This window comes from Morchella importuna, assembly GCF_003444635.1.
Source record: "Morchella importuna strain M04M26 chromosome Unknown Morimp01GS037, whole genome shotgun sequence".
Taxonomy (NCBI): Eukaryota; Fungi; Ascomycota; class Pezizomycetes; order Pezizales; family Morchellaceae; genus Morchella; species Morchella importuna.
The window spans coordinates 56,069-76,383 of record NW_025763434.1 but is presented as its reverse complement, the minus strand read 5'-3'; the positions used below and the strand labels follow the sequence as shown (position 1 = coordinate 76,383).

At 48.2% G+C, this 20,315-nt stretch overlaps 3 protein-coding genes across 3 annotated transcripts; 2 read left to right on the top strand and 1 right to left on the bottom strand.

The window, feature by feature from the left end:
• Positions 1-2,167: 2,167 nt before the first annotated feature.
• LAJ45_09527 (uncharacterized protein) lies at positions 2,168-2,710 on the top strand (the record flags this gene model as incomplete). Its single annotated transcript, XM_046119068.1, has 1 exon — positions 2,168-2,710. The coding sequence occupies one exon, from the start codon at positions 2,168-2,170 to the stop codon at positions 2,708-2,710; it is 543 nt and encodes a 180-aa protein (XP_045967638.1).
• A 5,292-nt stretch (positions 2,711-8,002) lies between these two features.
• LAJ45_09526 (uncharacterized protein) lies at positions 8,003-11,658 on the top strand (the record flags this gene model as incomplete). Its single annotated transcript, XM_046119067.1, has 5 exons — positions 8,003-8,010; positions 8,256-8,338; positions 8,749-10,184; positions 10,253-11,370; positions 11,448-11,658. The coding sequence occupies 5 exons, from the start codon at positions 8,003-8,005 to the stop codon at positions 11,656-11,658; spliced, it is 2,856 nt and encodes a 951-aa protein (XP_045967637.1).
• Positions 11,659-17,550: 5,892 nt separating this feature from the next.
• On the bottom strand, positions 17,551-19,318 carry LAJ45_09525 (uncharacterized protein; the record flags this gene model as incomplete). The annotated part of the gene is made up of 9 exons (XM_046119066.1): positions 17,551-18,038; positions 18,095-18,162; positions 18,228-18,284; positions 18,338-18,666; positions 18,740-18,760; positions 18,834-18,901; positions 18,974-19,010; positions 19,114-19,133; positions 19,192-19,318. 9 exons carry the CDS (start codon positions 19,316-19,318, stop codon positions 17,551-17,553), a joined length of 1,215 nt encoding a protein of 404 aa, XP_045967636.1.
• Positions 19,319-20,315: the final 997 nt, after the last annotated feature.

Here is a 20,315-nt window from a genome sequence, read left to right as displayed (position 1 = left end):
GTAACAACTTGGCCTTGAACTTTGCCTTGCTTGTTCTTGAGCTTTATGCATCCCATAGGCGGCTGGCCGATCGAATGCGATTGTCTGTTCAAAGGGGCGTTCAGCCGCATGATACTACAGTTTACGGCCCTTTTTTTTGAGGGTCGATTCTAAGAAAACTATTTCACGTCAGTATCAATACCCAGAGCTAGCATTTCTTGGTTGTGTAGTGGAGCACATGCCTATCCCTAGTAGGTACCTATCTGCAAAGAGCAGCAACAAAGCGAGAGACGATCAGTCATGCCACCCTATCGAAAGGGCTCTTTGTCTTGTAAATAATATAGAGAGTAGGGAAGCAAGGATCATGATAGCAATCGATAGAGTAGGAGCCCTTGATCTGGCTCTGAGGCGCTGAGCGAATCAGTCAGTCCAAGGCACGGTTGAAGACACGCGCGCAACGTTCCGGGCTGACGTCACACCTGTATGGGCTAGGTTGCGTGTACCAAGATAGGGTTAGGGTTATGGTGCGCCCACTCTTAAAGGTAACCAAAAGTGACGGAAACTCAATCGCTACTAACTTCACCACCAAGACAGGTATTAAAATTTTGGAAAAATAGAAGTATAGTAATAGTGATGAACTTTAGTTCTATTTTTCCAGATTTTTGATATCTGTCTTGGTTGTGAAGTTATTAGAGCTTGAAATTGGGTATTTTTGTATGTAAAATCCGCCAAGACTGAACAAAGTGGAACAGTATTATACCGCCGGTCACCTTTAAGAGTGTGCGCACCATATATTGAATCATGGATTATCACGCTCTCCCAAGAATTCTTACTTGTAGACTTTCTTTTTGCAGTTCTTTCTGATAGAACTTAGTATCCATATCGCTACGCTACAAACGATTAGACTCATAAAGGAGACAAGCGTACAAGGAATGATATATTCATAATTCCATAATTACTACTATGTGACTGGTCAAAGTATGTTCTACATTAGTATATCTTCGTTGTGCAACTGATCAAACGCGCGATCTTGGCATAGGCATATGAGAGTTCACCTTACTTATAGAATTGACTGCGCTCTGGAACTCTAAAAGATAGAAGATTGGAGTTACGATCATACTTCGCCAAATCACATTTACTACATTCATACCGTTTATTGCGTATATGCGTAAATAAGGGGACCTGCAGGTGAAAAACTAGGACTGAATGGTTTCAGTGTCAAAGCAGCAGTTCTTCCTAGCCTTCACTACATGTAGTCGTAGGGTCTATGTGCATATTTTACGAAAAAAATTCTACTTGGTGTACAGGTGAATCGTTCAAGCGGACGGATCACAGGTGGAACAAGACTTGTGGCCGTCGAACATCTAAATTAAATATATAGCACCGTCACTCAAAGTCTTCTGACAGCACTCGTCAATATGGCCGGACTCGACATGGATAGTATTAACCAATTTTGAATTTGAGAACGTTCTATATATATATATATATATTATATAACCTGCATTTGCCTCCCCCGTAATACCATGTGCGGGTTCCCTTAACTCCCACTTGAATGGAAACGTTTACACACATTGGCCGCCGTTAGACTACCCTTATATTCTATTACTTCTACACCCCGAGATATGGCCTTCATCATGTTTTATGCATGTATGCCTCCTATCAGAACCTTGTACAATACTATTCATGCGCTTGTTCTCACAACATTGAATAGTAAATCCGTTCAACCGAATTAAACGACCGATGGATAGCATCATCAGGCCAGATCTAGGGACAGTAGCGAGTCCCTTAAATATACCGCCCCCAGATCTTTCAGTAAATCTCAGCAGCAGCCAACATATTCACACGTTCAGAACCTGAAGCAAGAATCGGACGCCCGCCGCCGCCTTGCGAGAAGAAAAAAGAAAGCAATCCGCCGTCATATAAAACGCTTCTTCCCCCCGGATCGCTCATATATCCTTATCTTACCGTTTCTCAGCTCTCCCATCTATTCTGATACGTTCTCATCCTCTGAACCCCTTACCTTCTTACCTTCTCACCTTCTCACCTTCCCCATATATCTGCACTTGTTCCTACTCAAAGGAGACAATCAGAGCCAACAAGGCAAGAAACCAGAACCACTACGAACAACAACTAACCTCCAAACCAAGAACAAATCACCAACAACTAACCTCCAAGCCAAGAACAAATCATGAAGATGCCCGCCTCCATGTACTACTCCTCCCGCTCTGGAGCTGCCACTCCAAGCAGCAGCAACCAACTGCCCCGCCACCGCGAAAGTGGCTACCGCTCATCTTCCACCGAGTGCGTCGTGAACCACCCCCACATGGCAACTAGACACGAAGAACTTGCCCGGCAACCCCGACAGGCTTCAAGTTCTAGGGGCACTAATTATTCTAGACCTCCTCATCCTCCGCCTCTGGTATTCTTCATGGCGGCCCAGCCCCCTCCGCCCGCGAAGTCGGTGAAGTTCAAGGAGGGCAACGAACTCGCTACCACAGTAGTGATTCCAAATAACGAGCAGATGCGGGAGCTGGAAAGAGCACCTGAGTCCCCACCACGGTCTCATCACGGTCGACGAAGCTCCCACCGTCGTGATGAGTATGAGTATGTGGAGGACCGGGAAGCTAGAAGGTATCGGGAGGAGCGCGGCGGAACGAGGGCATATGTGAATGCGACGGCGGAGGAATATATGCGTGATCAGAGGGGCGATTCAAGGAGGAGGAGGAGATGATGGATCTCGCTTTGATATCTGGATGGATCTGTGGGAGGATGTTGGCTTCTGTTCCTCTGTATATGGGGGGGGGGGGGGGGGGGGGGGGGGGGGGGGGTTTCTGATGGGTACCGTACTTACCACGGGATACCTTAGTGTTTCTGTACTTTTTTCCTCTATCACCATTCCTTTTCTTTGGACAGGCAAGACGCCCAAGTTCTTTTGTTGCTCTGTTTGGCACTAGCCATCACCTTCATTCTCGAGAAGGCGTCTCATTTTGTTAGTATAAGTGGTTGATGAATTAACGGAGATATTATAACGTAGGCTTTTACACACACTCTCTTTTATCGTTTTTCTCGTTCTATCGACAGGCAACACTGCATGTAGTTGGATAAGAATACAGCTTTCAGACCGATATTCTATGAGTGAGGTGCAGAGGTGGCCATACACGTGACTGTCAGGTTTTCGGTATCCATCGGCCTGGAATATTGAGGAGTCCGCGCGAGCCTTTTCAGACACGACACAGCCGAGGCCCACAGCAGCAGTCAATGATCAAAGATACATGATATTTTAATGCCAAGTGTTATTAATGTGTTGTCATAGGTACATGTAAATAACTAGTAGCCATATTAATGAAAATGAAGCGAGTTGAATATTTAAATTACATACAGGATCTCATAAACCGAATCTTCTAACTAATAATCATCATGTGGTACTCGAGAATAAATTAGTATCTTCAATACCTAGCTCATGTTCGTTGAATGATAACCTGAGACCCAATATTCTGAATGGGTCCAAAGCTCGAGACTCAAGCCCAAGCCAGCTCGGCCCGATCGATCTGCACGGACCACACTAAACTATTCTGATTTCTCCGGAATCATCGAAATCCTCTTCAAAGAATTGTCGATTTAAGACGAGACATATATATACGCAGACTAATCAATCTTATACCAAATAGTCTTTATTTCATTCGTCTACTATCCCTTGAGTTGTCCAAGACATCAATGCATGCATGTCAAGCCCGCGGCCCGCCTTGTGCGAAAACCTAGAAACCCATGGTGGTTGAAAACAAACGATTGGTGAGAGATCGACTCAGATTATGAAAACCAGGTAACTCATTATCAAAGTCACGTACATCCCTGACCCCCCACGCACAGTTAAGGGTCACCATCTAGATCTGCCGGCAGCTGAGGTATCCGTGGTACCGGTACACATTGGCACTGCATGGACGGTGTAACACGTGCTAGCTAGCTGTTAATTAAATTACGGCGCGGCAGAAGAATCCACAATCACAATTGCCCTGTATTACGATGCAGCTTTTTTTTTTCAAAGGTCGTTAGAAAAGTTCGCTGTACCCACAGGTTATGGTTGCCCCCACGGAAATTTAGTCGGATGGCGGATGCATCATGGCAAATCACTCGGAAAACAATCGCGCTAACCAAAATACGTGCCACTGAGGCCTCCGTAGCAGCCTCGCCAGACCTTTTCTGCTTCCGATGGTGACTGCGGGAGTCATGGGAAATCAAAGACGGGGTCTTTCAGTGTTTTAGCAATGAAGGAGAGACGAGACCGAACAGGATTGTTGAGAAAGAAAGTCAATGGCATTGCCACGTCTACAAAAGCTCAGTTGAGACCAACAACCACCTTGTCTGGTAGCTTTGATACCATCGCTGTGGCATAGACCATAACCATAATCGAGACACCACGCACTTGGCATTTGACATTCACTGCTTCATCTTATCTATGCTAATCTTACTGCATCTTGGCATCTGCTCCTACCCTTACTTTAAGAGCTGCCAGTTTTTATCCTTGGCATTTTCTTCCTCCGGCTATATAAAATCTCTCCCTCCCTCCCTTTTCACAAATCATAGTTGTATGCATCCGTGTTCTTGCTCTGGTAAGCAGGAGAATCTCTTTTCTCCTATCTGTCAGAGCAAAGACCCAGTTGCAAAGATTTTTCCGGTTTCCCCGCGAAGCGACGGTTGGGACGTTCTTTGGTGGGTTAGGGTTCGTTTTTTTTTGTATATATATTTTCTTCTGTATATAATTAATGTCAATAGGCTAGGTAATTTCTTCTCTCGTTTCCTTTTTTCTTATAGACTTATGCCATCAACATCATATCTTTTAGTTCAAACTTATTAGTAGAAATTAGTGGGGAGTTAGAAAGTACCCGCAGCATATTCGGACCCTCAAGCTAACTACATGTACGCGTACCATGATCCAGAGTATAAAACCCGCCGTATCACCGTCATTTTCTATGGGTTTTTTGCACTGTGCCACTTGGCATTTCTCGTTGGAAATCAAACTTGTCTTGACCCTTAAGGCATTCCTATCAGTAGCGGATATTATAACACATATGATATGATATGATGCTGTCTACACGAGACGTGTTCTGTGGCTTTGTCTTGATATAAAAGAAGTCAGTTCTTTCTTTTCTTTCTTTGCCTCTATTTCCGTCCACTTTGCACTCCGTGCTTCTGGAACTCTCTACAAACATGCCTTGTACCTACTGCCACGGCAGCGCTTTGTTCATATCATCATCACTTCAACAGCTAGCACCGCGTACTTGCTACCCACATGAGCCATCTGCCTATCCCTCTCCGCAGTTCCCAACTGCATTGTCACTTTGAGGATCCCCTCTTGTCAGACCCTCGTGAAACCTGCAGTCCACCTGTCTAGGACAGCAATTCTGAAACCCTAACCCTGACTCTATGCTACCTAAAGCCACAGGATGGCACAAGGCAGGATAGTACAAGGCAGAACACAAGGTTTTTTGAAAGGTGATCCGCCATGTGATGATCCTATATGTCTGTTCTAGGGATAGCCCATGTCTGGTGGCCTTACGGAGATGGTTTGTGCATTTCTCTCGTAGGTACGTACTGGCACAATAACGGCGTCTTTCACATCTGTGATCGTGTGCTGCTCATCTTGCAACGCAGAACATCGGAGGTCTGATATAATATTTACTACTCTTCTCGGTATTACTAAGGGTTGATGCATGTGGGCACAGAAGTATACGTATATCGATATCGATATCGCGGAATTCAACGACATCGATTAGAATGTAAAATAAAATCTGAGCATCACATACGATGGACGAGAGATGTCAAACGCTGAGGGCGGGCCGTGTGATGAAAAAAGCCGTACGATGTCCCGTAACTACTGCAGTGATGGAAGCTTACAAGACGAAGCTAACCCAATCACTTCACAGGCCATCACTCGTCCACTCTCTCCACCGCACATCTACCCACTAATCCACAGGCACCACTCCCACCGAAGATCGCTCAATCACCGCATCCCTCCCATACGCTTGATAGGCCTGCACGACACTTTGATCAACATCTGTCGGCTGACGTGCAGCTGGAATTCTCCGGCGTTCGCAAGGTCACGTTCCCATTGGATCGTGTCCCCGCCAGTAGAAACGTAGTTGGGAATGTGAGGCACGCACCCCACTTGTCGGGGAAAATCTGGCGAGTTTATGCCTTCGATGCGGGGTGCACTGCGTCGTGGGGGGGAGTGGACAGCTTGGTTGGTGCCTTGCAAGGTTCTCTTTGGTTTCTTTGCCGTTGGTTTCTTTGCAACGGAAGGTACGTATGTATGCTGTGAGAGGGATATAGATAGGCCGGTGAGTTCACTACACGGACCCGACTCGCTGATTGTTTTCCAGCGGCATCTCTGCTGTTCTCTGGTTTTTTTCTTTCTTTTTTTCTTTTCTCATCAAACGGGCCGCCAGAGTTCAACAAAAAAGAAAAAAGAAAAACTTTCACCGCAGTCGGATGGTTTCCTCATCAGCATCTAACTTCTATGGGATGAGCATTTTTCTATTTGGCTGTTCTTTTTCATCGTGTTCGGTATCACATTACACTGGCGTTGTCTTTGGGCCTAACAGCAGTCATTTGCACCACTGCAAGCACAGCGCTAGGGCTGAGAAACACTGCAAAGGGCGGGAAGTAGACAGAACAGACAGAACAGACAGATACAGACAGATACAGACAGACACTGACAGACACTGACAGACACTGACACTGACACTCATGCAACTGACTAAGCCCCTCGAGTGATACCACATGATGTACCTACTCTAGCTCAGCACTGACTGAAAGCAGCACCTGCACGCGAGAGGGAGACGGCAGGGCAGGCAGGCAGTCACAGTCATACTCAGATGTACCCAGCTAGGCGATGAGCGTGATGCCGCAGAGATGCGTCTACCGCCTACCGTGTCTGTAAAACACACAGCTGGGAGGGGAGAGAGTAAGTAGCCTGTAGATAGGGAGAGCTGGAGAGAGACCTTGAAGGCTGAGGGAGAGACCATCCACCAATCCATGCAAGAACAACCCTATTCCACAACCACAGACAGAGACAGAGACAGACAGACACCGACCGCACCGTATCGTATGAAAAAGCAACAAGCCTGCAGAGAGAGACTGACAATGACGTCCTGTCTGTCTCTGGCTGCCACGCACCTCCTCTGGGTGCCTCCCTCCCGCCCGGTGTGTTGAGTTTTTTTATTTTTTATCTTGTTCTCATGCAGCGTGGATCTGGCGTGGAGCGGGTTAGTGCGGGTTTGGCTTGGGATCTGTTGGTTGGCTGCGGCTCCCTGCCTGGCTTGTTGGCTGTGACTGGAAAAAGCTGGGTGACAGAGAGAGAGAGGGAAAAGGCATGGATGGAGGGATGTGTGGGTTTGGCCTTTTTTTTTTCCTCCTTTGCGCGGGGAAGAGGGGAGAGAGAGATGAAGAGACATCTTCTTCTGCCTCAGCTAACATACAGATACAGAAAACGAAAGCAACAGCTTAATCCAAATACCCGTCACCGTAACATACGGGTGAAACTCTGTGCATACATTATATTACCTAGCATGGCATAGCATCCATTCTCCACACGCGCGTGGAGAGGATGCGGCTCTGCTCCAGTCAATAGGCAGAAGGAGTATATGTAAGTATGGATGTTTTATTTCTATTTATGGGCAGACCCTACTTATGGGTTTCAGCCGGGCGCTGGTGCTTCCGTTTGGTGGTAGCATTCATAGCAAGAGCCAGAAGAGAGAGCAAGAGGGAAGGGAAAAAAAAAACAAGCTATCCACGTCACGCTGCTGCAGTGCATGGATGGGAAGGAACGATAGGAAGGGAAGGGAAGAGAAAGAGAGAAAAAAAATAAATAAGTGTGAGTGAGTGTGAGTCTAAAGGACATTACCTTACAGGGAGAGGGATGTGAGGTGAGGGGTCGTGTCGGGTCTGCTGTTTGGTTTGGGGCGTGAGAGAGGTGAGAGCGCAGGTGGGGGCTGTGAGAGGTAGAAAGGTGTAGTAGGGGGACAGAATGAGAGAGTGAGAGTGAGAGGTTATGTAGATGGTGGTGGTATCTAGTTACAGAATTACTTAGACGGTGGCTCTTCCCTTCCCCGTTATACTTACATACGTTTGCTTGCATCTTCTTCTTCTCTTCGATCTTCTTTTTGATCTTGCTCTTCTCTTGCCTCTTCTCTTCTTCTTTCTTGTCTTCTTGTCTCTTCTTTTATTTTTCTTGTGGAAGAAAAGAAGTAAGGAAAGAAAGGTGAAAGTGATCGATCTAGCTGTCTGTGCCCTTGTGCGTTCGAAGCGTCAAAGAAGAAGCAGAAGAAGAACAGAAAGTGGAGGTGTAAAAGAAAAAGTTTAGGTGAGTTTTGCAATCCATCTATTTTATTTCCAATCTACTCTACTCTAGCTGTCTGTCTATCTATCTATCTATGCTATGCTCCATCTACCTCTACTCCGTTATACCTCTACGCACTCTATCTCCTACACACACTGCACACGCACATAGCACTTTTCCTGTTTTGTTGTTTTTTCCTGTACTCTACGGTTTGCCCTTCCCTTTCCCTCACCGGAAAGTAATAAACAAACCAGAACAAACACCCGCACACACACACACACACACACACACACCCCCATTCTAGATAGATATCCTACAGACACATACAGACACACATAAACGCGCGCACATACACATACACATACACACACACACACAATTAAAAACCTCACTCAGTGCACCAGACAGCTAACAGACAATACCTCCCCCCGCAGTATTGTTCAGCACACCCGGGTACTTTAGCACTCGGACGCCATCCGCGCTGTTGCTTCCCCGCTCCTCTTCAGTCGCCAGTGACAGCGGCATCCCCGAGCAAGAGACACCACCACACCACCAGAACTACGAGCAGCAGCAGTACTTGCCGACCATCGCAGCATCGCAGCAGACAACCACCGACGACGCAATCTACGCATACCTCATGTCCGCCCACGGACACTACTACAACAGCGGCGGGGGCAGGGACAGCGGCGGCGGCGGAGGGGGTGGAGGCAGCGGAGGAGGGGGTGGAGGAGGTGGAGGACAGCCCTCACAGTCCCCGTTCTACTCTTCCCAGGGCCCCCCGCAGCACCACGGATATGTCCCGAATTCGGCCGCCTCGCCGGTATCAAACTACTCAAACTCGCCGCCCCAGCAGCAGCCTCCCCCCATCCGCTCACACACGGCAGCCCCGTACAGCTCTGGTGGGTATGCTCCCCCGTCAAACCAAGCTCCAGGCGGTGGGTACTACGGCCAGCCCCCATCCCATCCCTCGCAGGCCTCAGGACCACCCCCCTCGTCGCAGGGCCCGTATCGGACCCAGCAGGGAGGAGGAGGGAGTCGTCCTGACCGTCACGAATTCTCACCTTCCGGGCAGTCGCAGCCCCCACCACGCTCCGACTATGGCCCTCCTGCTTCAGCGGGGGGATACTCTCCAGACCTGCCAGCCATAATCGCAAACACACACAACCTCCCTCCTGAAGTCGTACAGCGCCTGGCAGAGGATCTCATGCGAAGCATCCAGTTCGGGCAACCAGGAGGACCAGGAGGAGGAGGAGGAGTTGCACCGGCCGGCGCAGCCCCATTGCTAACGCAGCCGGTTGCTCCCCACGGCCAGCAGCGCCAAGGCTCCCCCGCTGTCACGACGATCCCTGCCCCGCCACCACAGCCACAGGGCGGTCACGGGCCACACCAGCCACACTACGGTATGCCGCCGGTGCCTGGGCCCTTCCCGGGCTACGGCCCGGGTGGCCAGGAGACTGCACCCGCGCCGGGCCCGCCGCCGCCGCACCACGGGCAGAAGATGACCCACAGCCAGCAGTACGGGGCGCCCCCAGGCCAGGCCAGCTACTTCCCGCCGCAGCCAGCACCAATTGGGGCCTCGGGGCCTCCGCATATGTCGCCAAAGGGACCGCCAGCTATGGCGTTGAGGGATGATAATCTGGGCAGGAAACCTTCACACAGACAGTCAAAGTCGAATGCAACATCGTCTGGATATGGGCCAACACCAGGGACATCAGCGTCCTCCACGCCGTCAGGGAAGCCAAAGATGAGCATGGACGATGGGGCCATCTTCTTCGAGCTGTGGGGAGATCTTGTCGACAAAGAGCCTGGGAGGGAGCCTAGACCAAAGGAAAAGCTTGTCACCCTGTTGAGGGAGACTGCAAACTATATGGTATTTCTATTTCCTATATCGCACCTGATATCATCATCATCAGTATACATCATCTAACAGTGCCACAGATCAAGGAACGCCCGGTCAAGGAGAGCATCGTCATCACGCCCGAGAAGATGGTCGACTTTTACACCTGCAACGCCGTCGAGAAGGAGCCCCTCGACTGGAAGCTTTTCTTCACCGGCCGCACTCTGGCCTCGCTGTCATCAATCTACCGCGCTCTCAACTGTGAGCACTTCTACATGCCCCCTGCGTCGGACCAGAAGCCGTGTATCCCAGCACTCACCCCGCGCGGGTTCGAGACCTGGATGTTTACGCAGCTGATGTCCGACCCCAACCGCGAGTCGCAGCGTCTGCAGAAGCTGGTTTCAAACTGGCAGGTCATCAACCCCAAGACCGGCCATCCGTTCCCAAAGTCGATCCCCCGACGATGCTTCCCGGAGAAGGAGGACGCCATCATCTCTGACGGCTGGTGGAGAGTGTGGGAGGAGTTCCCGCGCGACTATAGCGAAGACTCGGAAGATGAAACACTTGCCCTGCCCGCACCAGGAGGAGGTCACCACTATCCGCCGCGAGAGCAGATGACGCCCCCCGAGGCCATGGAGGGCCCATTTGTGCCCGCAGGCCCTCCCCACAGAGGCGGCAGTAAGAAGATCCCCATGACCATGCCCATGTCCTATCCTCCGGACGACGACGAGGACGACCGCCGCCACGGCCCGCCCAAGGGTAAGTCCAAGACCCCCCGAAAGCCCGACCCACACTGGCGCGAGTCGGAACTCAACCCCCGTCCTATCCTCGGCGAGGAAGCCCGCGCGGCACCGCCAACCCGTCCCCACACATCCCACGGACACCATCCCAGCGCCGACAGCCCCGACAAGCCACGCTCCTCACGCCAGCGTGACCGCTCCGAATACCGTCACCGCCGGCATCAGTCCCGCCACCAGTCCCGCCACAGGCACGAAGAGAGATCCCCTAGCCCCGACGAAGGTGACTGGTCAGCGTCCTCCGGCATTTCCGCGCGCACGCCCGGCAGCGGAGACGGCCCTCCGCTCGATGCACCTGCACCACCACCCGCGGGGGGCAGCAAGAGGGCTGAGGAAGTCGTGCGTGAGCAGCGGGAGGCAATAAGGCGCTTCGAGGCGCAGAACGCGCGCAACAGACAATACGACGATTCGTACCCGGATGAGTTTGTACCCCCATCTCCCTGCTCCTCCTCCTCCTCCTTCCAGTACGTATCCCAAGCTAACCTGTCTCTCGCGGCAGCTTCGAGGAGTACCAGCACCCACGAGACCGCGATAGGGAGAGAGATGATCGTCGCGTCGCCGAGTACGCTTACCAGGATGAGTTCGAGCGCGATGTGCGACGGACATCTACCGGGGGCGCGGCGGCGGCGCCCGCGCCCGGCAGCGACGGCGGCAGGAGGAGTCATCATGGTGGTGGGCGGAGGGAGGGCCCCGGTGGCTTCTATAGGTGAAGTGGGGAACGCGGGGACCATGGTGAAACTGAACGAGTGGAGGGGCGTGAATGAGGACTTTTTCTATCGGTGTTGTTCGGTCGAGTAGCTGTTGTTGTAGTTCTTCTTCTTCCATCTTTCGTTTTTCTATATAGGGTGTTTGATTTCCTTTGTGGCGAGAGGGTGGGTGGGGTTGGGTTATGATATCCGCTATTTTTTATCCTATTTTCTCTTTGGTGGGGCCTTTTTTTTTTGTCTGTGAGGTTTTGTGTGTGGTTCTGTTCTTTGTCTGTGAGCGTTATGATGATGATGTCATGAAAAGATAAAAGTCCTTTGTTTTGCTGGTGGTTTTAATGATGAAGTCATGACGATCGATTGCAAAAGAAACGCTTGAGCTTCTGGACTGTGCTGGTGAATGCTGGGTGCTAGACTGTGAATTTGGTTATTGTGCGGTATGTTTATAGAGGCCATGGTAGGAGGGGGTTCTAGAATTCTCGGTGTGAAGCTTGCGTTGGTCTGGATTGTAAAGGCCTGGTTTGACCACTAGATAGATTAGACATTGGGGGGATATCTGCAATTGATTAACTTGACAGAAAATGGATGTGGATGTGAACTCTAGAAGCACGTAGCTCTGTTAGTTTGAAGAGCTCCCAAGGGTAGAAGGGGGAGGGGGGTAGGGAGGGCGTGGGAGGTAGAGTCGGAGTTGGACGTTTGGTGGGGGTGAGGAGGGTTGAGGTTTGTGTCAATTGAGGGGAGAAAGGACGGTGTGTGGTGGTGGTGGTGGTGGTGGTGGTGGGTAGTGGGGTAGTGGGGTAGTGGGGTAGTGGATAGTGGGATAGTGGATAGTGGATAGTGGATAGTGGATAGTGGATAGTGGATAGTGGATAGTGGATAGTGGATAGTGGATAGTGAGTAGTGGATAGTGGGATAGCGGGGGGTAGCGCTGGCGGGGCAGAACTTACATACAAAGGATGATCCGGGCCAAAATTAGTGGCACCCGCGTTTAATGTGGAACATCCGCTAAAAGACCATATATCTACATGTACATGTATCTTCCGGCGCAGAAGATGGGAAAAATGTAATCTGGTGTAAATGATTTTTGGTTTTCGAGCTCTTAAGAGGCCATAAAGGCCGGGAGTGAAAGAGCCATAAATGATTTTTTTATATAAACATGACCTATCATAAACAAGAAACCCATCGGAGTCTTCTGTCATGTTGGGAACTACAGGTAAGTACGTGAGGACGTTCTTAAGACTCGGAAGCCACGAAATCGACAAATATATATTTGGCTTTTTGAACGACCTCGTTGATCTGTCACTACCATGATGGTGACATCTGTACGGTCTGTGATTAGATAGCTGTTTATACTCATGGATCAAGTCGCTTGGCGATCCCAATTAATCAATAATCATGCCAGGCTGTAGTGCCGAGTGATATCTCATGATTAACATTCTCGAGTACGTCGGTTGAGTAGCCATAATCGCGCACCAAGAAGGGCCTTTGTCTTTTTGCTGTGCGAGAGAAAATTTCGCCGGGATACGACACTACATGCTCCTTGCTGCTGCGTCCTTGATTTTCGGTCTTCTGCACTTGGAGGTGCATGTCTTCTGTTGTGCTTCATGACTAATTCTATATAGCAGAAATGTAAGCCTATAGCAAAACAAGATTAAGAGTACCTATGGACAGACAGCAAGACTGCTGCCGGCACGCCAATACGGTCACGCAGGGCGGGTCGGCTTGTGAAATACCTATCTCATCCCGACATCATATACATACGTACTCTACTCTGGCACGTCTGCTGTGTGACTGGCTGGTTTTACCGTCGAGGACTTCAGCGCCACAATATCGGCACCGACACCAATGAACTAGTAGTGACTGGATTTGTGAGACCTACACTCTCGTCACGAATCGAGTAGAGTACAGGAGATGTCTTTCGGGACGGGATCAGATTCGTAGTTAAGAATGAAATGAACACGGGATTCAATGTTGCGAGAGGTGACGTCGTTGTTGGAAGTATATCTTGGAATTTAAGCGCGTCCGAAACATAGCTGTCTTTGGAGACTACCCCGCTTCGTACCTTTTCGACGCAGAGCTAGAGGGTCTGGGTCCTTTGAAGAAGTTTTCCTAAGGGCTTTGCACTCAAAGGGAGCGTCGTGCCGGTTTCTGGGGTTGGGGGCGTTATGGTGGTGATCAAAAGCACACGTTTTTGTAGAGTACAAATCGATAGGGTATTGGCCCACTGGCGGGGTCGCAGGAATGGCGGGGTAAGGGTTTTTGCATGTGATTCTCGCACATACACAGCTGAGCTAGAAATCTCTGCATGGAAGCGTCCGCGTTGAGAGATAAGTGTGTATGTACATACTCTACATGTAGGTATCTAGCTACTAGATTCACTGGGACGCCACCGGTCCCAACGAGTCTTAACATGTCTCTTTGACAACGCGGCGTGGTTATCATTATTTGGGCGTATTAATAGTATGTGGAATTATAATATCAACACGCTTAGTTCAGTATACCAGGCCAAATTGAGTTTACTTCGTAAGAAAACCTATCGCTGAGATTCTTGAGATATGTATTAGACTGGCAGAGAAGAACTACGGGCGGAAGTACTTATCCATGTGGCCTGTATGTAAGTCGTCTGTTCTTTTTTCAAACCTGCATATCGTAGCCTTGCATGTCCATATATGTATTTGAGAGCAATTAAGCAGCAGCCAAACCTCACGGGATGAAAGTATGTAGCTACATGTATTGAAGGCTCCGAGAGTACTCGCGCGAGTACGTATACAACCTCCGAGGAGATTGGGGATAACTTATTCAAAGGGGAGGACCAATGTATAACGCGAGAAGACCTGAGTAGGCAGCGCCTGTGTGGGTTATTTCTCAAGAAACGGTTGGTTCTCAGGGAGATCTTATGATCTGTAGGACTATGCATGTTCGTCAACTAGCTGCATGTCCATAAATTTTCAGTATTTTCTTTGACATTGTCACTAGCACTATGAGCTCGCGGTGAAGGAATAATTTACGTGCACAAGATGACACTTCTTTGGCATGGGAAGGATAGCATTGTGTATCTTTATCGATAAGCGCTCGTCCATTCAGGGCTCATGAACATTGACACCGAGACCTACTTGTACTAATATTTAGGTACAATTCAGCCTAATTAAACGCTTACTAGTAAAGCTGACAGTTGTAAGGTCTCACTACATCCGCGTTACGACTACTAGAGTCTTTGAATTCTGATTCTGCACAGTCTCATAAACACCATGTATCACTAGAAACTCGAACCCACACATGGAGAGTGGAAATCTAGGAGTCTATCCTTGTGCTGAAATTCCCCTAACCCTGATCAGAAACACTCTAGCCCTGAATAGGTAACTACATAACAAATTGTTTATATAAACTTAAAATAGTCCCGAAAATGTGGTTTCATGGTGTAGTTGGTTATCACACAAGTCTAACACACTTGTGGTCCCCGGTTCGAGCCCGGGTGAAATCATTTTGCTGGCTTGAATGCCGAATAATTTATTGGAGCTCTGCAGAGTCGTTTTAGGGATAACAATAGACAGTGATATATTTTAGCAGCTGAAATCCGAGTTTTCAGCGCTGTCCTAGGTTTTTCATTACTTGAAATTAACAGTATCCTGGTTTGCGAGACACCAAGACTTCGCGTAGGGGCACATGGCTCGGCAGGGGATCTGTGTCAGTTTCTCTGGTAGTAGATCTGTGTCTTTCATGTCCTACGTAGATTCTCAAGTTACCAAAGCGAACTCTAGATGATTAGTATGAGAAGACATATAGGCATCAGTCATGGCTGGATTGATTGTGGGTTAGGGGAATCAGGGCAGACTCATTTCCACATAATCCTTTTCTGCACCTTACTGGCTAGCCTACCAGGACGTAAGAAGTTTGGAGGACGTTTATTTCGTCGGAGACCGTTTACTGTTGGGCAATGGACCGGACCGCGATCGATATGCCCATGTACTTAGCTAGTTTAAGCTTGTGCTTTGGATAAAGGTAGCTGTCGATCCATGGGATTAGCACTATCATTGGCTATTATTGGAATGGCTTCTAATGCAGTATGAAATACGCTATATCTGGGGAAGAAACCAACAGTTCATATAATGTGGAGGGCCTTAATTATAAAGTAACAGCTATAGCTATGCTATGCTGATCGCTTTCCATGATATTATGCGAGAAGATATTGACATTCGGCTTCATTTTACCAAATTGAGGAGTAAACGTTTCCTGAAGAATTAGGGACTGAAGAAGGCATTGGTCCGGTACTATTCCAAGCAGGAACAAGTACATCTTATCGTGTTTGCCTTGTAGCAATATTTTCCGACATGAGTCCGATAGGGCCACAGGGCCGGCATTCCGGCGGGTTAGGATGGTAATTATGAGCGTCTTATCGTAGCTAGGAGGTCCGAGATGAACACGAAAGGGGAATGTCGTTCTGTCTCATGGGATTAGTTAGTTCTTGCCCAGACCATGCAGAAAGTACCTACTGAACTGCGAAAGTCGGTGTTCGGGAGTTTTGGCTCGGACGGAGATCCATGTAACAATACGTGGGGTGGGTTGAAAGTCAAAAAATGGGATTCTCAAATGTAGGCGGTTAAGAACCTGAAGGGGGAAAAACAGAAAGGAAAAAAATCGATTTTGTAGAATCGATATCGTTGCTCATATACATGTATGTATACAACGTACGAGTTATGTCGGCAATTAGCATCTAGCTGGATTTTCCATATTAACTGCATTAGTTAAGGGGGTTACTCTTTGAGGTTCAAGGCTCGGTGAATGTTGATATAAGGTGTGTTATCTATAATTACTAAGAATTTAGGTGACTTTCTTCGGAGCAGCTCCTATATATGAAGCTCCAGCTTACCCAGTTCGAGATGCATACATATTGTATCTAGATCATCAATGAATCAATCTGAAAAAACTCAACTACCATTTCCTTAACCGCGCCCTACGCAGGGTTTGGAAAATGACGGAGATATCTTTGACTGGGGAAGCAGGGGAGAGGGAAGGGGAGGGGGGGCACTTGGCATAATTCGAATTCAAAGGGGTTAATAATGAAGCCGTGCACCGACCACGAAATAACTTTAAATGTCCCAGGGACCCGTAGGTCGGGGCCGGGAGCCCACGTAGGTAAAGTGGCTGCGGGTTGCTTTTCTTTTTCGTTCTTGGGAACGCCCCGTCCTGCAGGTGAGGAGGACTTCCCCACTCTTCACAATATGGCGCAGTGGAGTACGAGGGCGTTCTGCCGTGGTTTGTAGTACCAGGGTTGACTCCCACGACTTATTCTACTTGTCGTTAGATTGAGACCAGATCCCATTAACGATCTGGTATTAATACTTCTACACCACCTGCGGGATTTTGTGGCTGTCCAGTGTCATTTATGCGGGGTTTACTTCCTAAGGGCGTTCTCGTTCGATCTTCCCGACCAATAGCTTAGTTGATGCTTACTGAAACACATACCCGAACTACCTATCAAAGCAAGAAACTTCTGATAATGATCTAGAGACCAGGTTCGAAGAAAGTTTCATCCACATCGAGAGGCCCTTCTGGTCTTTACTATAAAACGGATTGCGAATATCCAAGGAATATCAATTTGATATCTCAGTCACACAATAATGGGCCGTGCGAGAACGTGGCCTGGAAAAAGCACATATTGTTGACTTCCTTGGAGGGTTCACATACCGTTTTTGATGGATTCATGCGTATTATTAATGCGTGTGATTATATATATACGCACCTAATTATAATTTTGGGAAATTAACTAGAATTACATTGACATACCTGCCCAACCGGTGATTTCCAAGTGTCGCTAAGAAGAAATATTTACAAAGAGAACTAGAACTAGAAAACAAACATAAAAGATAGCTTAGGACAAGACCCATATCAATCATTAATTCATTTTAAGTTAGCTTTTGAATTCTCTACGTATACGTTACTGCTACTCAAAACCTCCAGCCGTATACCACTCTCCGCATCTGGTAACGTATCCCGCGAGATAGTCAGGTCTATCTCACTCTGACTTTCCACCGTCATCACGACATCCGTCCTCTTCATGATACCCATTCCAATCTCCTCCTGGATAATCCTCTCCTCGCTATCGCATTCCCCGTAAAAACTTCTATCCTTGGATGAAGTAATATGGGTTGAGGTTTGGTTTCCAGGCGGCAAAGGTGCTATGACGTCTTCTACAAATCTCCGCCCAACTCGGTGCGTGGTACAATTACTCCCTTGGCCTTGATATATCCCGGAGCTCTCTGGAGTGCTGGAGCCCAAGAGCCCTGGTACGTATTTTCGAATCAACGGCTTCAATGATGGTCCACATGCTGCTATGACGATGAGAGTGCTTTCGACATAGTACCATACGATTGCATCCGTTATATCCCCTGTTGAAGACGTTAGTAAAGAGTGAGGTGTCATAGTATTCCATGTCGATACATACAGGTGATGTCTTTACTTTTGTTCAGCGCAGGTAACTTGACAACCCTTACCAAGCTGATTATGCACACCCTAAAATCACTCAATTGAATTAGAAACCTATCAAGATTTTGAAAGAGGAACAATTGGTGACTCACACTCCTCCCAATGAAAACAGCCCGCATAAACCTATTTTCTGCCTTCTAGGTAGCTCACTATGTCGAACTATCAGCGACGAATTCGAGTTTGTCTTGTCAAGAACACCTACAGTGATAAAAGGAGCGGCATAGGAAGTATAGTGATGACCACGTCAAGAAAAATATTTAGGCCAGCATGAACGAAATAGAATACGACAAGATCCCAGCACTTTCCATCGGGATCGGCACCTGGGAACAATCGATTCCACTGGTGGTTGGCCGGTTTGCACTGGAAGATAATAATGACTTCACTGATAACCCCAACAACAATCGTAAGGGCAATGAGCATGATCGTTGAAATCCGAAACCAGGTTGGCAGGCCACCGCAGCGAGGACCTCCGATTCGGAGGTAGAAGAATAACAGTGAAAGCTTTGCAAACATTATTTGCATAGTGTAGCTCTTAACTTGCCACCATAAATGTTAGGTATACCGAAATCGATTCTGAGGCCTGATGAAACTTTTGTTTACTGACCTGACTACTGCCCCAATTCGCCTAATCAGAGGTCAGTGATTTTGTTGGTATGTTTTTTTCTTCTTTTTTTTCTTTCTTGAGAATTTATATTTACCTGTATAGTCTTCCTAACATTATCGGGGGCAATATCTTTAAGATGCAATCCCAACCCATGTTTTGCAGCTAAGATGGAAGAACAATCAGTAAAAAGACTAATAAAATTAAGCCAGATGGAACACATGGGTGGCCACATACCAATAAGAATACAGACAAGATAAGACAACGTCAATAGCTATCCTAACAAATCAACCAGCCGTGCTTTTGACAGACTCCCGGGAAGTTCTCTACATTTCATATGCGAAAATGGGCGTCTTTCTGGGAGATTGTCTACCTACTTCCGCAATCACGATCAACACTTTTTCATTAATTCTCAGCATAATCCATTAGTTATACAGGGGTGCGGGGAAGCTTACTATCATCAATACCAAAAGATCTTATTATAATTGCCCGAGTGTACACTCTCAAAGATGTTGCAATGAAGCTGATTATCCCAAGTACTGGGCCCGCCACCCATATCATATGCTGTTTACTTTCAACCATCTCTTCGCAAATTCTGGGCGGGGAGTGCGAAGCAGAATCGGAGACCAAGGTACGTAGTTGTGAAGATATTTAAATTTCCGGGCGCCTCCGCCACGAACGAACCTGGGGCATGGCACCTTTTATGGCATAAGCCATCATAGGGTTGAGGTTTCTTTAAGCACACGGACGCCCTCCACGAGGGTGCCAAGAAAATATCAGCGGGTATGTATAGAAGTTAACTGTCCATAGAGTATGTACTTCGGTATCAGGGGTAAGTGAGTAGAACGCGGCGGTTCATATTCGCGAGCAAAACAGGAAAACTACAGCTTTAGCCACGCTGCCACGTTCTACTCACTTACCCTTAATACCAAAGTACATACCATGGCCATAAATCAAGCGAAAACAGCAAATCAGGGCCTTATCTCAACGCATGTAGCATCGATCCCCAGGTTCTTGTGTTAGGCTGCGGAGGTGAAGGATTTACGGTCCTCGCATCCCCTGACCAAAGCTATAGCGGACACCCCTATTCTCGGACGCTGATCATCCACGATTGTGCTTTAATGTGACCGATGCTAAACACAAGCAATCAAATCAAGAAGCAGTGGTCAAGACCGAATTTGCATTGACACCAACCATACCGAGGCCATCCAGTGTCTGAAGGAAAGCCACACGATGGGCAAAAGGGGAGCTTAGCCAGAAAAGGTTAGCAAAACCGCAACACACATCTGACCTTCGGGCACGATTCAGGGGTGGGCAAGCATGGAATATTACGCGAGAAGGTATCAGACGCATTTGTGATCTCTGGGGAGCCAGAGTCGAGTCTAGCGCACGGAGAATAAGGTTACTTGGCTCTGGGTGCAAGTGGCTGTTTAACGTCTGGGAGCTGTTCTCCATCGGTGGGGCCATATATACATACTCTGTGATGTTCCTGGGACGTACATACATTCCCATGATGGCCTAACGTCTAGAATATCGAGAGCAGATAGGTGCACATGTATAGTAATTGTATACTCTGCCT